Source organism: Tursiops truncatus, chromosome 9, assembly GCF_011762595.2.
Source record: "Tursiops truncatus isolate mTurTru1 chromosome 9, mTurTru1.mat.Y, whole genome shotgun sequence".
NCBI classification, from domain to species: Eukaryota; Metazoa; Chordata; class Mammalia; order Artiodactyla; family Delphinidae; genus Tursiops; species Tursiops truncatus.
Window position 1 is genome coordinate 104,077,524 of NC_047042.1, and position 23,644 is coordinate 104,101,167.

The 23,644-nt window shown below is 47.0% G+C and overlaps 1 protein-coding gene and 1 long non-coding RNA gene across 5 annotated transcripts in view; both read left to right on the plus strand.

Moving 5' to 3' along the window:
* Positions 1-9: 9 nt before the first annotated feature.
* LOC109549169 (uncharacterized) lies at positions 10-1,256 on the plus strand. Its single transcript, XR_002175382.3, has 2 exons — positions 10-526; positions 642-1,256. It is a non-coding gene; the product is annotated as an uncharacterized lncRNA (long non-coding RNA).
* Positions 1,257-3,139: 1,883 nt separating this feature from the next.
* Positions 3,140-23,644, plus strand: part of DNAJB6 (DnaJ heat shock protein family (Hsp40) member B6) — a 68,831-nt gene continuing 48,326 nt past the window's right edge. For all 4 annotated transcript variants that reach the window (XM_073810142.1, XM_073810143.1, XM_019930241.3 and 1 more), the window contains exons 1-3: positions 3,140-3,279; positions 19,946-20,037; positions 22,155-22,264. In XM_073810142.1, coding sequence (XP_073666243.1) covers positions 19,973-20,037; positions 22,155-22,264 — 175 coding nt within the window. In that variant the 5' untranslated portion in view covers positions 3,140-3,279; positions 19,946-19,972. The remainder of the gene's footprint in view (positions 3,280-19,945; positions 20,038-22,154; positions 22,265-23,644) is intronic.

The window sequence follows — 23,644 nt, forward strand, 5'->3', positions numbered from 1 at the left end:
AAGGCATCGACAGGGTAACATATTGCTAAAGAGAAAACCAGGCCCCAGAGAGCGTCACTTGTGCTCAAGCCCAGGGCACCTGACCTAACAGCAGGCTCGACCTCCCCAGGAATGTAATCTTAATCCACCAATCTGGAATTTCTTTAGCACCAATGAGGTCATCTGCCCCGGGGCCTCTCCATCCCCCGAGGAAGCAGTGTGATAGAGACTCCACCTTCCTCCAAAGACAATGCCTGGCCTGAAACCAACCTGCTTTTCTTTCACTCACAGCTCCTTGCCCCACCCTCCTGCCTAAGAAAACCTTTCATTTCGTCTGCGCCCCCTCGGAGGCCCTGCTGTTTATCGGCTGCGGTGCTGCCCATCTGTGAATCGCTTCACAAAGCCAGTTAGGAATCTTCAAATTTACTGGGCTGAATTTGGTTGTTAACAATATTTACCTTTGAAATTGAACACAACGCTCATGGCTCGTCCATATTCTGAGTATGGGAAGCACGTTTGACATCAAAACCTGCCTGGGACCCCTCAGGTAGCAGCAATTATAATTTGGTTATTTACTGTAGGAGAGAAGTTCAGGAGCACTTACAGTGAGTCTTATTTCACTAATCAGAGCCGCATACACGTTTTGTCTCGTACGATTCTAGGAGCCGTACTTTTCATCTACATCCGAGTTTGCTGTGTGCACGATGTCCCAGGGCTGCGGTCCCCCAGGAGGAGCCCCTGACCTGGGAGGTGCAGCTTCAGGAAGGAAAACCGGCCACCTTTACCAGATATCGGTTGTTGGGGGTTGAATTGTGTCCCCGCAGAAAGAGATGTTGAAGCCCCGGGACTTGTGAATGGGGCCTTATTTGGAAATAAGGTCTTTGCAGAAGCAGGAGAAACTCTGAGAACGGAGAAGAAATTTACCCTTTTGTAGGGAAATTTACATTTATAAGGGAAATCTCCACTTCTAACACATCTCCCCCTCTGTACCCGGAAAGGGAGGACGATTCTAAATCACAGAACTGCTTAACCTTGGAGAAGGCAGCAGACTGAAATCTGCATAACGACCTTACCCTTGTTTACTGCGCTTTTCCTTGTAACCTCCCTTAACTGGCTCCCCTCCCCCCTTCCCCCTCCCCCAACATCTTTGTCTTTATTTAAAGATGGTGTTTAAAATGATGGCTTGGATACCTCCTGGAGTTTACTAAATTTTCCTGGTGTCTCCCATGTATACCTGTGGTATACATGTTAATAAACTTGCATTTGTTTTTCTCCTGTATCTGTCTTTTATTATAGGGAGTCTTAGCTAAGAACTCAAAAGCAAAGAGGGAAAAAGATGTATATGTTCACACACACACACACACACACACACACACACACACACGAATACGATTTTACAAAAATGGGATCACTATATCAATAATGCATCTTGGATACATTTGATGTTAATAAGTATAATTACATTATTACTTTTATGGCCTGCAGAGTATTCCTGATAAGGAGGAACTGATTACCTGCAAAGTTGTGATCAATAACCTTGCATGTACTTTTTTCTTTCATTCTCTGTTCTTGCATTTATTGCCTCAGGGCAAATTTTTACAAATGTTATTCTTTGATCACAGATAAATTTCGCAGTAGAGCAATAATTGCTAAACTGTCTCAGTTTAGCAATTATTCGGGACCTTCACCTTCGGTTCCTGGACTCACAGGTGGGCTTGGCAGGATGTGTGTGCATGCACGCCTGTGTCTACAAATTTTCTATCACTTGCACGTTTTGCTGGGGAGAAGTCCATGCCTTTTGTCAGTTTCTCTGAGAGGCCATAACACAGAAGAGCTGTGATTTACTGAGTATCTCTATGTGCCAAGCATGGAGCCAAGCACATACAATTAACCTTCACATGAAGCCTTCGTCTCCATTTTACACACGTGGAAACAAAGTCACAGAGCCTCCCTCCTCTTCCAGACATCCTGCAAAACACAGATTCGTCACCACCTGGCTTCCCTTGCCTGCCAGGTAACAGCCCAAGGCCTTTCCCACTGTCTTCCGAGGCCAACCAGCCTCCCCACGTCTCTCCGAAGGCCTTGCACTCCAGATCAGATCCTTGCGGTTCCACGTTGAAGCGACTTCCACTGGAGTAGCGTTTCCAGCAGCACCGCTATCTGGGCTAACGCTAACTTTGCAATAAGTCTTTAATCTTTGACGATCTTCTCTGTTGTCCGCAAAGAGCTCCTTAAATATGGAGCATTACCTAATTTTCAGGGTGTTTGTTCCCCCAGAACGCCGAGAGACGCCTTGTTGGTACTGGTTGGTTTCTCTCCTGACACAGGTAACTCACTGCACTGGCAGGCGTTTTAATAAATAAATATTTATTTATTTTTTGGAGGAAGACCAAGCTATTTGTGGCTAGTCTACTATTTAGACTCCAAGTCTCTGTGCTGTCTGCATACCGAGGTTAGCTCCCAATTGCGTTAAGTAGGGACTCATTTAAATGTGAGCTGTCACACGACAGCACTGTCAACGCCGGGAGGGAAAGAAAACCCCGGGGACCGGCTGGCAGGTAGGGTTGCGTGCGGCGGAGCCAGGTGCTTAGGCGCTGCAGGAAATTCCAGGCCCGCCGAGGTCATCTCAGCTTCACCAGGAGTTGCTAACACCCAACACCGCTGTGCCTCCCCTGACCAGGGATTTCTATAACCTGCCAAAGGAGGGAACGAAGAATTGACTCCGAATAAAACAGTTTTCTTTTGCTAACTGGTCACGTGCTGGTCACCTGCTAAGAAGTAGGTGCGTAACACAGCGAGGGTTTACACAAGAAACGGCTCCTGAAAATACGGTCTCTGATCTCAAGTGGGAAGAACAAGACCCACGGCCCCCCGGCTCTCCAGGGTCCCAGGCGAAGGGCGGGTCAGCGGCCTACCCCTTGGGCCCCGGGGACACCCACCAGCCGCGCACACCCACCGACAGGACCCCACGCGCACCGCCGTTAAGCGCCGGCGACGGGGCCTCGACTGCGCACGCGCGCTGCCCGCTGCGTCCCGGGCCACGCAGAACCTTCGGGAAGGCGGGGGCGGAGGGGGTGGCCGGGGCGGGGCGCATGCGCGGCGTCAGGGCCGGGCGGAAGTGTCGTAGCCGCGCCGCCGCCGCGTGACGCACTTCCTGTTTGTTGTTGGAGAAAGGAGAGAAAGGAAAGCGCGAGGACCGTTGCAGCGCAGCCGCCACCGTCAGCCGCGCTGCAGTGTCGGAGCCTCGGAGCCTCGGTCACCGCTCCGCCGCGCCTTACGCCGCCGGCTCCCGTGTCCTCGGTGAGGGCCGCCAGCGGCCGGGGGGGCGGGCCCGGCGGCCCACCTGACCCGGGCCCTGGCCGCGGCGGGCCGGGGGCCGGGCTTGGTGTGAGACCGGGGTTGGGGGCGCGGGGGCGCGGTGGGCAGGCCGGGGGCCGCGGGGGGCAGGCCGGGGTCCAGCTCGTTCCTCGCGGCCCCCTCCCCCGGGCCCCTCCCCTTGTCCTGGGGGGTCCTCTCCTCCCCGCGTCCTGGGGGCCGCGCGCCGGTTGTTGCGGGCGGGGGCGGCGCTGCCGCGTGGGAGGCTGGGTTTTCACTCGGTTTTAAGGCCCCACATAGACGGCCCTGAAGCCAGGAGGAGGTAAGTGTGCAGGAAGAGTAGAGGTTCGTGGGAGGCCGCGCTGCCTAGCGCGGAGACCGGGAAGCGGGCGGGGGACGCGAGGCCGCGTGTCGGGAACTCCCCGCTGGCTTCTCCGAAGTGTGTCGGAGATGGAAAGGAAACGCCTGGCTTTCGGCCTACTTAAAAAGCCAGTTTGCTGGGTTTCGCTTCGGGGTGCACCGCTGTTTATATAGCTGAAGTTTCTGTCAACTTTTGCCCAAGTAAGGAAAGAACTGACGCAAGAAGTGGAAATTGGAAACTTGTGTTGTCTCGCGAAACGTTTTCAGAGCGTGTGGGTCGCTTGTCGGACGCGTACCTCTCCCGGCTACGCGGAAAGGCCACGGCGGTGGTGAAAAGATCTCACCACCACCCGGGGGGCTGCCTGGGAAGGGTGGACTGAGCGGCGCCCTTTGTATTCTCAGCGTTTTTAGTTCTGTTGTGGATTCGCAATAAGACTTTATGGCTAGAATCTTGTAAGGCAGGTAATTGACTTAGTGGAAGAGTTCGGCCGAATGACCGAAAAAGGAAAGAGAAACAAACTCTTAGCATTTGAACTTGTGTGATGCTCGTTCAGGTTTTACTCTTTTTCTTATAGTTAGGCACATAGGAATGTTTTCACGATATCTGAAAGGCATTTTGTACTTCTTTCCTCCGCCCTCTCCCTAGACCACACCCTCCCCGGATTCCATCTGGGAAGTTTAATCCAGACTGTTCCTGATTCCAGAGACCTTAGCTCCTGTGAGTTTAGGAGTTGAGTATTTGTACGGGCTGTAGTGGAAATATGAGTGCCCTTTGTGCATACTATCCAGGGAGCTGTGGAATTTTGGGGGTTATGCAGAGTCATGAGTTTGGGGAGTGAATTGGCTCGGTCTAGGTGTGGATGACTTGACGGGAAGTGGGAGGAGAACAAAAGGGGATGAGAAGTTGGTTTTTGAGATTTACCTAAGCAGGCTTTGTGTGGTGCTGTGCAAGACTAGGAAGTTGGGAATTTAAGGGCTTTCAAAGACTTTGACATGTGTTCAGCATCCTCTTCAAAGTGTCAGTGTTTTACATTTTTCATGACCTCTAAGTGGTAGATTTGGAAAGTATTTCTGGCTGCAGGACAGAGACTCACCTGGAGGGCTGGGGTGGCATGCAATCGCTTTCCTCTTCAAGCAAACCCATTATTTTTTTAGGTGTTAAAACCCAGGGTAGAGGCATTTTCCCTTGTATCAGCTCTATTTTGGACAATTCCAAACAAATATAATTGTACTCCTCACCAGCAACGACAGTTTTCAGCCTAGCAAACTCAAATACCGAGTTTGGGATGGAATGGTCTGTGCATTTTGTAGTTTTAAAGTGGGCACGGTTATTTTCAGTCCGGCTTTTCAGCATCGCAGTGTAATCCTGAGCGTGTCATCTTAGTGACGTTGGTGTTGCCTCTTGCTTTCCACTGGGGTGCAGTCTGTATGGCTGCGTGTTCAAGGTCAGCTGCTACCTTGGTTAGCGCTTAAAGGATGACTAGATGTCACTTCTGGTGTCTGTTGATAAGGAGTGAATGAATGCAGTCAGCCTTTTGATATTTTAAAGCATTTTTAGAACACTTTTTTTTTTTTGGCCTTTTCACTTCGTTGGAAATGATCTAGAATTTAGGATGGTGTTCTGTGTTAAATAAAATCTTTTTTGCTTAGAATTTGTCCAGGACACCACCCAGTGGCGAGAGCAGGTTAACTGCAGGCTTATTAGTGAATTAGGATGGGATCAGTGGCAAGATTTAAGAAGTGCTGTAGTTCCTCTTGGGTGAACAGAATTTGAGAGAACTTCAAACTTGAAAAAAGTGAGGTAAACGAAGAAAAGTGCAGTTGGTGAAGGTAAGAATAGTGTATAGAAAGACAGTTTTGAAGCCTCATTGGAGAAAATGGCTTCTGGATATGTCAGCTAGAAAAAAATTTGAGGCTTTTATTGTAGATTATAATGTGTTTTTCAAACTTTTATATTTTTAGGGAGACATACGAAAAACAGTTGATTCTTTCTGTTTCAGTATCCTACTTAAGAAAGAAGTAAATTTTGGAGAGTGTGCTTTAGAGTGTGAGCTCGCACCTGTCCATTCTTTGATCAGAGGATAAAACTTTTGTTTCTGAACTGAGTAAATCTTTTAAAAAATACGTGATTTTTAAGGTGGGGGAAATTTCTGAAAAAAACAATAGAAGTAGTAGAAGGGTTGCAATGTACATCAAAGTAGAAAAGGTTCTAATTTATATTCCTCACCTTATTTCAGAAGTTATGTTATTTAGGCATAGTTTGGTTTTCTCTTAAAATTGTTGTCCTATATAAAATTTGTAAGGACTTAGGCCATTTTAAGTAAAAGGCACCAACCATTGCATATGGCCGTGAGGCAGCAGAACTACTGGCTGTATGTCCTAATACTCCAGGTATTTTAGGGTTCCTAAGCTCACTTGCAAGGATCAGTTGTCCCTGGGATGGTGATTTCCTCGTGCAGCATGTGATTCTATGCACTCTGAAATTTTCATTCTGCCTTTTACCAAGAAAGACATTTAGAGCTTGCCTTGTGCGTGTGATGGCGCACTGGGGCCTTCCTGTGAGGTCCTTTGGGCAGGCCTGGAATTTTAATTGTGTGTGTTTGTGACTGTGGCATTGTCCTGGACCCAGAGTACTCAGAAGATATTGGTTGAATTGGATCCTTTTTCCCGGTTTGTCTGTTCCCTGATTACTCTCTGTGGTTAATAATGGAATCCAGCGTTTAGGAAGGTTGGACAAAAATACAGATAGCATACAAATTCAGTTCACAAGTACCAGGACTGAGTACTTGGCATGTATTATTTTATTTTAATGAAATGAAGTTAGTCATGCCTCCACGTGCCTAATAGGTGATGATTGCCAGTTGAAAGAATGGTCTTGGATCCTGAGTTATAGAGGAAATAACTTCTCTTGTTTGTTTCTTTTTTTTTTAAATTTATTTTTGGCTGTGTGGGTCTTCGTTGCTGTGCGTGGGCGCTCTCTAGTTGTGGCGAGTGGGGGCTGCTCTTCGTTGCGGTGCGCGGGCTTCTCACTGCGGTGGCTTCTCTTGTTGCGGAGCATGGGCTCTAGGCACGTGGGGTCAGTAGTTGTGGTGCGCAGGCTCAGTAGTTGTGGTGCACGGGCTTAGTTGCTCCGAGGCATGTGGGATCTTCCCGGACCAGGGCTCGAACCCATGTCCCCTGTATCAGCAGGTGGGTTCTTAACCACTGCACCACCAGGGAAGTACCCCCCTTGTTTGTTTCAGGAATGCTTTAAGGCATATTGAGTAAGAATGAACTATAAGTAGATGACTTAAGTTCATGTGACAAGGATTGGTAGTTCACCTCTGTTTGTCCCCCTACCTCTGTGTGTGCGGGGAATTCATCAGATAATGAAATGACATATAGGAAATGTGGCCACATTTATCATTTATTTTTCTTTAAATTTGCCTCCTTCCATTCCATTAAGCAAGTAGTATTGCAGAAAATTAGTTTCATGACACAACATGAATTCAACATTTAAATGAAGATGTTTACTTTGATTTGTCTTTTTCTAAGTTAGAAGTAATGAGTATTTTGATTTGCTGGTTTTTTAAGCTAAAGACAGGGAATGTCTTCAATGGACAAATTGCATTATGTAAAACCGTGTGCAATATAAATAGCGATCTATGGGGTGGATAATAATGGAAAGCTTTCTGGAAGGAGGAAGGTTGTTTTTCCCCCTTCAGCTCCATTTTCAATATGGAGTCTCTTGGATTGGGAAGGAATGAAGGAGGATTTTTATTGCAAGCAGAGCAAGGTTTCTTAGATGTTAGGTGGAGAGAGAATTTGAGAACAGACTCTTGGGTGGAAAGATGGTTATTTTTAAATTTTTTCAATCTTTTTAAAATACTCGGTTGCGCCAGGTCTTAGTTGCGGCTCGAGGGCTCCTTGGTTGCAGCAGCTGGGCTCCTTGGTTGTGGCGTGCGAACTCTTGGTTGCGGCATGCGTGTGGGATCTAGTTCCTTGACCGGGATCAAACCCGGGCCCCCTGCCTTGGGAGCGCGGAGTCTTCACTGCGCCACCAGGGAAGTCCCTATTTTTAAATCTTGTATTTGGCTGCGCTGTGTGGCATGCAGGAATCTTAGTTCCTCCACCGGGGATCGAGCCCATGCCCCCTGCAGCAGAAGCGCGGAGTCTTAACCACTGGACCACCAGGGAAGTCCCAAGATGGTCCGTTTAGCCCAGGTACACAGCTTATTTGTGTGCATGGGCAGGGTTTGGGACAGAGTAGCCAAAGGTCTCAGGATTACAACAGTCATGTTGGGCACGTATATTCTTTTTTTTTAATTTTAGAATTTTATTTTATTTATTTTTTTATACAGGGAACATATATTCTTTAAGTGTTGTTAAGAACATGGGGCATGTGTAATGACTTGGAAATTCCCCTTTAGATAACTCATTAAAGTCAAAATTTTATAACTTAAAAAAGGGGCCAGTTAAGCTGTTCAAAAAACTTGGGTTCTTAGAGCTGACGCATCGTGGAGCACCTCACACTCCAGATGGATATTTGTGTCTGTCACCTGAGGTGCTTGTTGAAAATCGTCTATGAATATTTCAAGAGGAGGGAAGTAAACGCTTCTGCTGAGCTGTGGCCATTTGAAGTTGACTCTACTCGTCCATGCTGACATGCTCCACGGGGTGGGCGCCGCCTCTGATTCTTCCTTTTGTTGTAGAAGTGAAAATCCTGTTCGGATTTCTTGGGTTGGCAAAAACGAGGTATTAATGTGGGTCTTTTTAAAAGGTGAAGTGTTGTAAAGAGAACTCTGGAAAAGCGGGGGACACCTGTATCAGTAAAGTGGTTAAGGGGTAAGAGACTGTGCAAGGACTGCATGTTGGAGATGATGTTACACTTAACGACCACCTCTTTGTCAGTTGTGGAGAAAACTGTCTAGGCTCTCTCCTTCCAGTGTACCTTGAGATGTTAGCTAGCTATGATATGAAACCGTAATGCTTGGTGAGTACATACAAGCATTCTTAGTTTCATCATTTATAATTTTATTTTTGGTTTTGATGTACATAGTAGTAGTCCAGGTGCAGGCAGACCTCGCTTTACAGCGCTTCTCTTTACCGCACTTCTTAGATGCTGCCTTTTTTACAGATTGAAGGTGTGTGGCAACCCTGCATCCATCAAGTCTGTTGGTCCCATTTTTCCAACAGCTTTTGCTCACTTTGTATCTCTGGGTCGCATTTTGGTAATTCTCGCAATAGTTTGGATTTTTTCATTATTATGTAATGGCGATCAATCATCTCTGATGTTACTGTTGTAATTGCCTTGGGGCCCTGAAAACCCCGCCCAGCTAAAACAGCTCGTGTTCTGTCTGCTCCACCAACCCGCCATCTCTCTCGCCCTCCTCTGGCCTCCCTGTTCCCTGAGACACAACAATGTTGAAATCAGGCCAACTAATAACTCTACAATGGCCTCCAAGCGTTCAAGTGAGGGAAGAGTCGCATGTCTCTCAGTTTAAATCAAAAGCTAGAAATGCTGAAGCTGAGAGAGGAAGGCGTGTGGAAAGCTGACGGGCTGAAGGCTAGGCCTCTTGCTCCAAACAGCCACGTCGTGAAGGCAAAGGAACGTTCTTGAAGGAGATTAAGGTGCTGCTCCAGTGAGCACACGAATGGTAAGGAAGCAACACAGCCTTACTGCTGTTGAGGAGAAAGTTTCGGTGGTCTGCATAGACGATCAGACCAGCCACGACACTGCCTGAAGCCAAAGCCGAATGCAGGCCGGGCCCTGACTCTCTTCAGGTCTGTGAAGCTGAGACAGGTGAGGAAGCTGCAGAAGAAAAGCTTGAAGCCAGCAGAGGCTGGCTCACGAGGTTTAAGGAAAGAAGCCGTCTCCATAACAGAAAAGTGCAAGGCGAAGCAGCAAGTGCTGACGCAGAAGCCGCAGCAAGTTATCCAGCAGATCCAGCTCAGATCGTTAACGAGAGCGGCTACACGAAACAACGGATTTTCAATGTAGACAAGAGAGCCTTCTAGTGAAAGATGTCAACTAGGACTTCCACAGTAGACAGAAGTCAATGCGTGGCTGCAAAGCTTCGAAGGACAGGCTGACTCTCTTGTTAGGGGCTAATGCAGCTGGTGACTTTAGTTGAAGCCAGTGCTGATTTACCATCTAAAGATCCTGGGGCCCTTAGCATTGCGCTCAGTCTCCTCTGCTCGTGGAACGACAAAGCCTGGTTGACACCATCTGTCGACAGCATGGTATACTGTATATTTTAAGCCCACTGTTGAGGCCCACTGTTGAGACCCACTGCTCAGAAAAAGATTCATTTCAAAAAACTACTGCTCCTTGACAGTGACGCGAGAGCTCTGATGGAGATGTACAGTGAGATTCATGTTGTCTTCATGCTTGCTAACACAGCATCCGTTCCACAGCCCACGGATCAAGGAATAATTTTGACTTTCAAGCCTTGTTATTTAAGAGATACATTTTGTAAGGTTGTAGCTGCCATAGATTGCGATTCCTCTGATGATCTGGGCAAAGTCAATTGAAAACTCTCTGGAAAGGACTCACCGTTCTAAATGCCATTAAGAACATTTGTGATTCATGGGAAGAGGTCAAAATACCAACATTCACAGGAGTTTGGGAGAAGTTGATTCTTACCTTCACGGATGACTTGGAGGGGTTCAAGACTTCAGTGGAGGAGAAACAGCAGATGTGGTGGAATCAGCAGGAGAACTAGAATTAGAGCCTGAGATGTGACTGAATTGCTGTAATCTAAGGATAAACTTCCACAGAAAGCATTGCTTCTTATGGAGAGCAAAAAAAAGAAGAGGTTTCTTGAGATGGAATCTGCTGCTGGTGAAGATGCTGTGAAGATTGTGGAAATGACAACAAAGGATTTAGAGTAGGACATGAGCTTAGTTGAAAAAGCAGCAGCAGGATTTGCGAGGATTGAGTCCAAGTCTGAAAGAAGTTCTGCTCAGGGTAAAATGCTACCAAACAGCGTTGCATGCTGCAGGGAATCCTTATGAAAGGAGGGGTCGGTTGATGCGGCAAACTTCATGGCTTCGTTTCGAGAAATTGCCACGGCCATGTAGCCATCAGCGTGGAGGCAAGATCCTCCACCAGCAGAAAGGTACTGAGAGCTCAGGTGATGCGTAGCATTTTCTTTAGCAATAAAGGTTTTTAAAAAATTAAGGTATGTACATTGTTATTTTCGACGTAATACTATTGCACACTTAACAGGTATAATGTAAAGTAACCTTTTATATGCACTGGGAAGCCGGAAAACTGTGTGTGACTCACTTAATTGGCTTTATTGTGGTCTGGAGCGGAACCTACAGTATCTCTGGGGTGCCTGTGTGTAATTTATAAGTATGTGCACGTGTCCTGGGGAGGGGCACACTTTTCTACTCAAGTGGTCCGCACGTGAGTTTAGGTACCATGAGACTTAAGTGTGTGTTCTGAAACTCCTAACATTGAAGGCGAATAAATTTATTGGAAGAAGCAGGGTTTGTTTTTGTTTTGTTTTTTTTGGCCGCGTTGCGTGGCTTGCAGGGATCTTAGTTCCCTGACCAGGGATTGAACCTGTGCCTTCGACAGTGGAAGTGCGGAGTCTCAACCGCTGCATGGCCAGGGAAGTCCCAAGAGGCAGTTATTTTTGGTTAATGGGTATTAGGCTACTTAGTGGCTTTACTAAAGAGGCAGAGTTAAACTTTTTTGACTTGATTAGGCCTGTTTTGTTGGAAATTGCATAGATTAACAAACTAGTCCTAAGAAACATTCTTTTTCTTTCTTAATTGAAAATCTAAAGCATTGGTTTCCTCCAGCTTCCTTAACATACAGTAGATTGCGTCAGTGGGAAGTTCAGAACTTTGATAATGGTTGTTCGAAACGAGCATCTTCCCACTCCTCACCCAGATTCCCTTTAAGTCTGAATCGATTTCCCACACTGGTCCTTTCCAGGGTGGGTGCCAGTAGTCACACTGGGGGCTGAGCCCTGGAAATGGGGCTTGTGCGGCTGAGGGGCTGAGTTTCCAGTGCTGTTTAGTTTTAATGACTGTAGGTGTAAGTGACTGTGTTTGGCTTGCGGGTCAGGCAGCTCGGTTTGAGGTGGTGTTTGCCAGCAGCAGTTGCCACCTGCCTGAAGTCCTCGTGGACACTGTGCTTTGAAAAAGGCTCTGTCTGCGTTTCCACGCAGCATTCTGTCACAGAAACTGTGCCTCGTTTTCTGCGGCTGAGGGGGAGATGTGCTGACCCTGGGATGCGGGGTGTGGAAGCGCGCTGCTCCCTCCATCCAGGGGTGATTGAGAAGGGAGGGCAGGTCGAGTGGTCTCAGTCGCCCGAGGGCCCGTGTGTTCTGGTGTCTGCTGTCCCCTGTAGTGCCAGCTGAGCACGGAGATGACAGGGGTGGAGGTGGGCACTGGAAGTGTTTGCAGAGTCCAGGCTCTCTCTCACCCTCCAGCCTTACAGTTTTCTCTGGGGAGCAGGACACCTGGCCAGTCTTAGGGGCTAGGTGACAGCCACTTAAAATATTTAGAAATACTGAATTCTGTAGAGAAATTCCTGATACAAGTGTGTAAGTGGCTTTTTTGTTTTGTATTGTTTTTTTTCGCTTGTGGGATCTTAGTTCCCCGACGAGGGGTTGAACCCAGGCCACCAATGAAAGCATGGAGTGCTAACCACTGGACCGCCAGGGAATTGCCATTAGTGGCTTTTTATTTTGTGTAAAACTCCGGGGTTAGTCAAAAGTAATTTGAATGCAGTTAACCATTTTGTCAAAACTTAGATTGTTTCTTTCATGCCTGATTATTCTGAAGCAGCAAGAAATGAATTAATCTGCGGCTGACACTGCATGGTGGTGGTTGTGGGATCAGTACTGAAGCCGACTTCTCAGGTTTCCAAGGGGGTATCCTCGGGATAAGGGACCTCATTTGGTCCTCTGTTTCTAGACCTTGGGGTATTGTCACTTTATTGTCTCTAGAGCACGTTTTAATTTGAGTTTGTATTAAAATTTGTTAATCTTATTGGCACTGGTTGAATACTAAAAGGATACTGTTGATAAGGGAGCGTGTCCATAGCGTCCAGTGCTTGAGCCCTGCCCTCGTGGCAGGGCTTGGTGGCGCAGGCTGACTCCATAACCTCTTTCCTGGCCCCACTGTCTCCGTAGCCTCTCCCCAGCACTCTGTCATACTTCCTTAATTGTATGTGCCTAACTTGTTTACAGGTTTGTCTTTTCCTAAACTTGATGAAGTGGTCCCAAGAGTATCATGATTGTTTTCAATATTAAATTTACGTAGTGAAATTCACTCAGAATTACATCGTCGTTTTTACTGAGCGTGAATGCGTTGATGGTGTAACTGGTATCCCAAAGGGTCGGTCATTTGGGACGATGGGCCGACATATCCAAGGTGGAATTTATGGGCAAAAGCTGTGAACTTCACTTGTCTGAAGAGCCATAGTCGTACAGAGTGAGTAATAGGAGGCAGGACAGTGACCGCAGGCTCAGAAAGACCACGGCTTAGCCAAGTCTATGTTGGTCATTGGGTTCTGGTGTTTCCTAGGGGAGTCGGGGGCGGGGGGCTGCGGTGGTCTTACTTTTTGTTGGTGACGGCTGGAGCGTGTCCTCATTGTCAGTGTTGGGTTCTGGGTACCAAGGAATTGCAGCTCTGGAGCTTGCTCTCGGCCGGGACCAGGGTAGTGTTCTTAGGAGTTAACTGCAAAGAAATGTGAGGCTGTGTTAGCCTAGAGAGTGAAAACTGCATGAAGGTAAAGCCCTTGAATGTTTGAGGACATCTGTGTGGAAGAGAAATTCAAATGCCTTATGTAACCTGAACAAGGACCTAGAGGGACAGTTCCCTGAAGGCTCCACTGTTCAGAAAGAAGAGGTGGTCGTCCAGAACTAAGGTCTGTGCCCGGAGTCTGTTGGGGCAGAGAGAGTGTGGATTCGTTAGTGTTCATTGTAGCGGGAAGGCTTTATGCGGTGGTTTGAACTCGGTTTCTTAAAAGGTCATTTTTGTTTAACAAGATCGGGTTGATGCTGCTGGGCCAAGTCTGTGCTTTGAGAATCACTGTGTTGGGGGGTTTCAAGATAATAGTGTTTTCAAATTCCGGCATTTCTTCTGCATTTGTCTGCTGGAATTCATCTATAAAAAGAAGGTTGGCTCATCAGCTATTTGGTTTCACGTGTAGTTTGCATAGGAAAGGCAGTGCAATAAATGCTTAATGTTTTTAATTTTATTGCTGTTACGTATGCTTTTAAAAAATTTCTTTATTTTTTTTGGCTCCGCCTTGTGGCTATGCAGGATCTTAGTTCCCTACAGTGGAAGCTCGGAGTCCTAATCACTGGACCCCCAGGGAAGTCCCTGGTATGTGTACTTAAAATGCACAACAGTCGTTCCAGTCATAAGAGAAATAAGGAGTAGGGATTTGATGTACAGTATGAGAAATACAATTAACACTGCTGTGTGTTATGTGAAAGTTAAGAGTAAATCCTAAGAGTTTCCATCACAAGGAAAAATACTTCTCCTGTGTCTTTTATTTTGTATCTGTATGAGGTGATAGATGTTCTCTAGACTGATTGTGATAATCGTGTCGTGACGTACGTAAGTCACATGGTCACACTGCACACCTTAAACATGCGCGGTGCTCTGTGTCAGTTACATCTCAGTAAAACCGGAGGGGAAGATGCATGGCAGCCGTTCTTTCTGAAACTCAGAATCCCTCGGATCTGTGGACGTTCCATCAACTTGGCTCCGATGTCATTTTGACATGGTTGCACGTATTTTTGACTGACTTTTTACTTTGAAACTACTGTGTATTTACAGAAGAGTTGTGAAGATAGTACAGGAGTTTTCCTGTATACCTCTTACCTAGCTTTCCGTAACATAACAAATGTAACCCTGGTGTTTATCAAAACTAAAAAATTATGTGGGTACAGTGCTGTGAACTACAGACTTTATTCACATCCCACCAGCTTCCCCCCAAAGTGCTTTTCTCTCCACAGACACCAGCCCTGGAGCCCAGATGGCACTTAGTTATCACCTATTCTTAGTCACCTCCAAGCTGGCCCAGTTCCACAGTCGTGTTTTTCTTGACCGGGCCTGTGCTTTCTGCTGGCATCTTTACTTTGTTGATTGACAGCATGTCCTGGGCTCATCCGGTACCTTTGCTGTCCCAGACCTAGCGTTAGCTAGCGCAGTGAAGTGTCATTCCGTGACTCCCCAGGGGAGCTGACCGTGTCCTGTAGAGCTGGTTTGTTTGCTGCTGGACAGTAGGTAGTGTCTGTTGTGATAGCATCTGCATATTTACAGCTCCTCTTGGCTGTGAGAAGGAGGCTGCCACAGTATTTCCGAGTAGGGTATCTGGTGCCACTGAAGATCAGGAGAAGTGAAGGGGTTTGAGGTATTTTGCAGGTAAACCAGGCAGAACAGTGGATTAGTTTGTTGTGTGTATGTGGTGGCGTAGCAGTGTCGGTGGTGGTGAAGGTTTCCAGCCACGCAGCTTGGGGCAGAATTAATAGGGAAAGGCCAGGTGTGGGAGTGAGGAGGGCCGGGAGTTAAATTTGGTCATGTTCTATTCGGGATGTCTTGTCAGACGTCCAAGTGGCTACGTCAGTAGCCATCTGTCTGTTTGTGTCTGAATGCCAAAGTGAGATCTACGATTGGCGCTAACATCAGGGAATCATTGCTACATAAATGGTATTTAAATAACAGTGTGGATGAAAACACAGGAGTAGGGCGAGAAGGGGGCTTTGAGCCCCCGGCGTTCCCACTGTTTATTCACAGGCTGATTGAGGGGAGCAGGCTGGCAAGAGGTACGCAAACCAGGAGACTCCACAGCCAGAAAGCCCCTGGGTGCTTAGGGCTTTGGGAAGTCAAACAGCGTGAGCCCTGAATGTGCGCGTTGGACGTTAATTGCGGAAGCTTTTCCTTTTGACTGTAAGTCAGAGTCAGCTTCAAGCGGTGGCCTGGCTGGAGCTGGACAGGACTGTAGTGAAGGCAGCGTTTGTGTCCAGAGTTGGCTGCAGACTGGGCGTCTGATGGGCCTCACTCAGTTCATCTGCATTTCCTTCTGAAGTCTCCATTTAGAAAGGGAGAAAATAGCCAGCATCCCAGCGTGGCTTGTGTCCCAGGCGCTGTTAATTGATGACGCTCACGTGCTCCCTCAGTCCCCGTGACGGTCCTGTGGGACAGATGAATCTTCCCGGGGGATGTGTGTTAGGTGGTTAAGCGGTCACAGCGTTCACCACTTGGCGGGCACGGCCAAGTCGAAGCCCATCTCGCCATGTCTGCGCCGACTGCGTTGAGGTTCTTGCTTTTCGCCACCATTGTCTGCACAGACACTGGCACATTATTGCAAATATAGGACAAATCGGTTGGACTTAGGAGAACATGAGCTTTGAACTGGGAGCAGAGATGTCTAAGCAGTGGCATCTGACACACTGGTGACCTCTGGTCACATGTGGCTCAGGCAAGTGGTTCAACTATTAGGAGAGGGCGGCTTCATCCTGCGACTTCTCTCCTTGTCCCATTGGTGACAGTGGTCTGGTAAGGTTTCCCCGCATTTTTGACACTGCTGGGCACTAAGATGTCCCCATGCAGCAGTAAGTGGAGCTCCAAAGTGAAGATACCCGCAGGAGTTCATTACTAGCCCTTTGCAGTGCAGATGAAGGGGTGCAGATTTTCTGCTGCTTTGCGGGTGTTCTTGCCAGTGTCAGGTTTGTGGTTCCAGGAGACGTGAGGTTGCTGTGCTCCTACGGGCCGTCTCTTCCGGGTAGGAATTTCCAGGCTCACTTTGCCTTGTGCATCTTGCCTGCCCGCCCCGGGAGTTTGAATTGTTTTTTGTCTCTCGAAAGAGTGTACAGTTGATCCCTGAGCAACGTGGGGCTTAGGGGTGCTGACCCCTTGCAGTTGAAAACCTGTGTATGACTCTTCGACTCCCCCAAAGTTAAAGTCTGTTGTTGACCAGAAGCCTTACCGATAACAAAGTTGATTGATTGGCATGTACTTTGTATGTTATATGTATTATACCACTGTATTCTTACAGTAAACTAGAGAAAATATTAACAAAGTCATAAAAAAGAGAAATTGCATTCACAGTATTATATTTATTGATAACATAAGTTTACATCATATTTTTACAAGATGAATTGTCAGTGTGACAAAAATGAAAAGATAATGTGAAAACAATTCACGTTTGTTTATAGATATGATAATTCGTACATCGCTAATGAAACAGCAGCAGTATGATTGCTTTACGGTAGCCTAGTGTAATCGATAGGATTGCTTCACGATAGCCTAGCCTATACACTAATGAATGAATCATAAAATTTTTATGACATACAGTATTACACTCATTCATAATACAGTATTGGAAACATTGTTACATTTTTAAAAAACCACTTGTGATAAGCTGATACTGGAGGGAGAGACATACTGTGTGGTTATGTAATTCTTTGAAAGCAAAGTTATAGAACAAAAACTAAAATGTTACTAATTTTGGATTAAATATCACTCACCTTGTACCTATGTAAGGATGGACTGGTGTATATCTACATTATATCTTTTTCATTCGTGGTTTACCTAACTTTTTCTTAATTTTTTCAGTATTTCTAGGCTTCATGGTTCTTCTGAGTTTTTTCAGATTGTTTCAAATCTCCAAAAAATTTACCAATCTTTATTGAAAAAAATCTGCATACAAGTGGACTTGTGTAGCTCAAACCCATGTTATTCAAAGGTCATTTGTAGTTTTTTAAAAAAATTCAATTTTAATAAAATTAACATGCACGATGCACATCTTAAACTTACCCAAGGTTGTATGTCAGTTGTATCTGGATGAAGCTGGAGAAGCAAACCAAATTCAATTTTAGGATATCTTTGATCTTAATTTTCTTATTGTTTTACTAAAGTATTTGAATTAAATGAGTTAATGTTTATAGAATACTTAGAATTTAAACACTTAGAATTATGCCCACTATACCTGTTTTGTTAAATTAAAAAAATTTTAAAGTCCTGTTTTGTGCTTTCTCACAAAGATGCCTGTGCACTCCTCCCTCTCATTGATAAGGTTACATTTTATTTTTAAATTTTTATTAAAAAAATGAGATATAATTGATTTGAGACATTGATTTCAATCATTTACGTCTTGCAACGGGATTGCCACCTGAGTTAGCTAACACCTCTGACATTATGAAATCAGCATTTTTTTTTGTTTTTTGCGGTGAGAACGTTTAAGATCTAGTCTCCCAGCAACTCTGAATATATGACACAGTATTGTTGGTGGTAGTCACCACGCTGGGCGTTAGATCTCCATAGCGCATTGAAAAACCTCCACACTGGCCAGACGTACACAACGTGGGCTGTAGAGATACTTGTTTCTCCAGCACAGCTCTGTCTGCCTCCCCAGCCTGGAGTAGCATTTGGTGGTTTTGGAGCTTGGAAGCATTGCGGGTTAATGAAGGTAATGGGATTCCATTCTGCAGTTCCAAGGCTAAAGGCTTCGATTCTCAGGGGTGTTCCCTTTCCTCTCCCTTGCAGTTCAGTGGACAGTTTTTCTCGTCTCCCTTTCTTGCAGTTACAGCCTTTCGAGGAGACTAAATTATGGATTTCCATTGCAGCCATTAGTGCCACAGAAGCAAGTCTCGTCCTGAAAGTACAGCAACAGCCCCGCCCCCTCGGGGTCACCGTTCTTGGTGTAATTAATTCTCTGTTTCTGGCACTTTTAACTGCTTCAGCTCAGCTGGCTCTCCAGAGGTGCTGGTTGGGTTTTTACCTAACATTTCTAGAGATTTTGAGGTAGCAGGAGGGGTTCTGTTTTTGATTCCCCTGTGACATGTTTGAGTTGTTTTTTGCGCGCAGTCCCTGGGCTGGCACGGAGGGGCCTTTTTCTCTGTGTCCTTCCTGACCCTGCATGTGGGGTCCTCTGTAAATGTCCAGTGAGGGCCGCACAGGCTGACGTGCGCACCTACGTGTTGAGTCATGATGCAACAGATTCTTTTTACCACGGGTTGCTCCCCAGTGTTGAAAAGGAGGGCCATAATACGACGGTGCATCCTGTTTGAGGTGGGGGTATTTCCCAGTTGTGACATTACTTAACCCCAGCAGAGTGGCCTCAGGGAGGTCGTGATCTCATGTATTTGTTTACAGTCAGAACATTTCATTTGAAAATCTGTTCCTAGAATTTGGAGGAAGGCTATTGAAAGCCTAGCTTCAGTTTTTTTTTTTTTAAACTACGCTAATGTTTTTTTGTTTGGTTTTGTTTAATATTTATTTATTTAGGCCGTGCCAGGTCCTAGTTGCGGCGTGCAGACTGCCAGTTGCGCCATGCAGGATCTAGTTCCCCGACCAGGGATGGAACCCGCGCCCCCTGCATTGGGAGTGTGGAGTCTTACCCACTGGACCACCAGGGAAGTCCCCTAGCTTCAGTTTTGAGCACAGCTGCTTGATAGAAGAACTTTGCTTTATTGGGTGAAGTTACTTTGTACTCTTGTGTGGAATAGGCCTGTTTCTTGTAAGTTTTTGGTCACTGGCTTGATGAGGTGACTTAGTCAAATGTAAAGAAGTAAATTCGTTAGACTTCACATCTTAAGAGGGAGCAGATGTGTAGGTTGTGTTCAGTTTGTGGCACCTGAGGCTCGATCCTCGTAGTGGTGGTGGAAGTAGCAGGGATTCGTCATCCTGTGCTGTGTAGTGATGGGGAGAACGCACCGCAGGTGTCCCCTGAAGGCCTGCTTTTTGGGTGCCCTCTCACTAGGACTGCCAGCAGGGGCACAGTGTGTTTGTTTTCGTGTCTGACGGATGGGCATGGGAGGCCAGAGGGGCAGTTACAGGAATAGCCCTGAGTCAGAGCCAGGGGCTGTGGGAGGATGTTGGCTGGTCAGTAGCAAGGGCTGCCCGGCTGTGGAAGGTGTCTGCCGTTCCTGTGTAGCGTCCCCAGGGCAGGGACAGCATGTTTGTCAGGTGGCCGCAGGCTTGTCCAGTGCCTGGCACAGGAGTGCAGGGCGTGAGGAGGGGACCGATGCTCTGGGCTGCTCAACAGGGGCCTGGCAGCTGGTGGCTGGCAGGCCCCGAGGCTGGTGCAGAGTCACCTGTCGGTTTTATTTAGTTGAGACTATTCTTAGCTCATTTCAGAGCGTTTTTTCCTACGTCGGGAAGGGTCTTAGGGTGTGAGCCTTGGAATCGGCTCCCAGATGAGGCCCCGGCCCAACAGGCTGGTGGTTAGTGCCCAGGCCAGGCGACACCCCTCACCCCTGCTCTGTCCGCCCCTGCCCCCAAGATGAGCCCAGCCTTGGCAGTCTTGTCACTGACCGTGGATTTCTGATTGCAGGACTCGTTTCCAGCAGCCGGTTAAAACATGGTGGATTACTATGAAGTTCTAGGCGTGCAGAGACATGCCTCAGCCGAGGATATTAAAAAGGCGTAAGTAATCGCACTTCTGAATGCGTCAGTCTGTGCACTAGTGTGCCGGTCATTTGCAGTGTACCTTTGTGTCGCCCCTAGAAACGGCACTTCAGGTGGTGTGAGTCTCTGACTGCTGCAGGCTAGTTTGAATTGTAGACAGCATTTAACAAGTTAGCTTTTGCCTCAGACCTAGGCCCACCTTACCACCTGTCATTCAGGGAGAAGAGGGCACTTGGTTTCCTCTGTCACTTTGTCTGGGGACAGTGGATTCCATTTCTGCTGGAATCAGATCAAAAACTTGCTGAGGATGTGAAATCGGCCCAAAGAACTTTGATGCTGGACTTGGAAGTGGAGCTGCCTGGGTGCTCGTGGGGTTGTCCCATAACATCCTTGGTGTAGCTGCTTAAAGATCCCCGTTGCACGACCCTGTCCTGGTCCACGTTCACGCTTGAGCCTAGCACTGCTGTCTGTCCTTGCTGAACCTTTGTGACCAGGGCCTGGCCCACGGGAGGCATCTGAGGCAAGTCTCAGGTCACGGGCAGCTCTCAAGGTAAACTGGGATCGATTTAATTCAGTGTTAACGTACAGCAGAAGGTTGATAGATTTTTTAGCCTAGCTCCAGACTAATGCGTAAGCCTGGAATAATAGGGAATCAGTTTCCGGTTTGTGTTGTAGGAACTAGCTTTTTAAGGCTTAATGAAGTCTATACTACTAGACTCAGTAGGTGTGCAGATGGAAATGAAGGATTTTTGAACCAGGTCGTTCTTTTAAAAATGCTCAACTAACTCAGCAGGTTGACTGCTGTTGGGCATACCTGAAGGTGCTTGCAGAATATCCCTGTGTCAGACCTTGGCCAAGAAACAGTGGGGACCAGGCGGCCAAGGACGTACCAGTGGGCTGTGGGGTTCCTCACACTCGCTCACGGTTACAAGCAAGAACAGTTTGGTACAGTTGGAAGTAATTGTACTGTTCTTAAATAAGTGTAATGTGTGCACAGTACTTATATTAGCTGATGGAAAATCATGCCTGTGTTGTGCCAGACACGATTCGAGCGCGGTGGCTCTGGGTGACTAAAGCAGTGGAGTGCAGAGGCGAACACATGGTGCCCCTTAACTCGCTGTGTTGCACCTTGAATCTAAAGGAATCCAGCAGTCTTTCACAAGGCGTAGATAACTGAACCTTATTCTGGACGCGCGTACATTTCTTCACTTTCACACGAGCATGCTAGTGCAAACCAGTTGTTTTTTCTCTCTTTATCCTTTCGTAGGGTTTGTCATTTTTAAATGGAGGGCTTGTAGCAGCACTCGAGGGGTTTTGGTCTGCTACTGCATGGTTAGATCCACAGTGATTTAATAATAAAGTACTGTTTTATCATTAGATTCCAGCTTTAATCCGATTTTAATAAGTTAAGCTGAGGTTTTTGATTAAAATGCTGAAATTAAACTGAACCACAGCAGCCTTACATTAATAACTTGCCAAGTGTTAGAAGGACTGTTCGGTTCGTATTCTAGTCTTAGATTTTTAAGGAGCACGCCCTCTCCCCGTCTCGTGCCCCCCGCGCCCCGAAATGTGTTTAGCTAATTAGAAAAGAGGATTTTTTTTGTTATTTGGAAAGCATGTACTTGTTAATGTTAATTGGAACCATGGAGCAGACCGACCTTGGTCATGGAATCTTTTAAGTGAATCTTGAATTCAAATCTGAAGTCGTGAAAGATGCTGGAACATTCCACTGTGCTGTGGCCAGTGGCCCACCTTCGCCCACTGATGCGAAAGTAATGGGCTGGTCAGGCGATGGGGACATAGGGATAGGGCCAGCCACGTTGGCTCCTTCCTCAGGGAGCAAGGCCTTTGTCTGCACGCGCTCCATTTTCTCAGCCTTAGCACCATGAGTGCATGCTGCCCATACTTTGGTACTCACACGTTTTAAAAACTTTTTTTATCTCTAGATGTGGGTTTGTATTATGCTGTCGATTTTAGAACCTTTGTTTTTCATTCTGGCAGAAAGGGAGATGTTACAATAGAGACTAAGGTTAATCTCGCTAGTTTGTAGCTGTCATTTTTTTGCTTAGTTATGTTTGAAAGTCCACTGGCTTTCTGGACACTGGATTGATCAGGACCCTTTTACTCCTTTTAAGATATAGGAAACTGGCACTGAAGTGGCATCCGGATAAAAATCCTGAGAATAAAGAAGAAGCGGAGAGAAAATTCAAACAAGTAGCCGAGGCGTATGAGGTGCTATCGGATGGTGAGTAGCCCAGCGTGGGGTGCGCCCTCCCCAGGGCCTGCGGACGGAGGGGTGGCTGAGTGAGCTGTGGGACAATGAGGAGGGTCTTTCTTGTGCACACTTGACATTCCTGTTCCTGGCAGCCACCTGGTAGGTTAGCCGTGAGTGCTGTGGGCACCCTGGCCTCTAGACTTCTCCTAGGGTGGCTCTTGTAAAGCAGTCCTGACCCCTGGTCTGGGGACTGACGGGACAGGTCAGGTCGCGGGAATCTGTCTGGGTCGCTGTGGGTGCGGTGGAGGCCGCCTGTGTAGTTGGTGTCATGACCTCTCATCCCCGTTGCCCTACTGAACACCCTGTGTGAATGTGCTGGCTTCTGCTTGAAAGGATCTCCTGCGCGTCAGGAAATCAGGCATCACGCGTACAGCTGAGGTTCAGGCTTCGCAGCTTGTAGGTTTCCCTCCCCAGGTCTAGAGCTTAGGTATTGAATGGAACTGAAAGTCAGATCTGCTGGCTTAGTTTCAGGGGTCATGCGGAAGGTAGCTGTCGGCCAGATAGATTCCCCGGCTTCTTGGTAAGAGAAGCGTTGTGTGTGGGCCGTGTGATAGGGAGAAGACTGGAGAACTGCTGACACCACCTTGCCAGGAAGCAGTACAGGAGAGCCTGGCATGAGTCGAGGCGGAGACTGTAAAAGATGAGAGGTGGACTCACCGGCCACAGGGAGTGGACCCTTTGCTCCAAGTGTCACTACATGTAGCCAGGTTGACTGTTAAAAGAGAGTTCTGATTTTAGAACCAGCTCCATGTGACCGTCACCCGTGTTGACAGCTGACCATCTCATCCCGTGGTGACACCCGTGTTGACACGGGACCATCTTGCTTATGTCCTAACAGCCCCTCCCACTTTATTTTGAAGGAAGGCCTAGTCGTCTTATTTCACAAGTTGCTTTTGTCCTTGTTGTCCTTGTCATTGTCCTTGTGTTCGTGTGCTGATTCAGCACTCCCAGATCTGCGGATTTCACGGACCAGGGACACTAGAAAAATGGAGGACTAAAGTCAAGCTTGATTTCTGGTAGAAAGAGAACCTTTAAACTCCCATAAAGATGCTGCTTTTTTGTTTTTTTTGGTGAGGGGGAGTGTATTTTTCACGTTCTCTTATTCAGCCTTCAATCCCAGGAGTTACCTTCACAGATAGACAGTTACTGTTCTTACAAGTCTCTGATGACCAAAAACGGGCTGTAAATGCTTTGCTTCTACACTTGTTTCCCCATAAACTCCTGTTATTTTAGCACACGATTTTGTAGAACATGAGATTTTAGGGGAACGCACATTGTGTATCAAAAGAACCTGTACGTCTGAGCAGGGCTGCATCGTAGTTGTCTTTATTCTAGAACACAAATGATAAG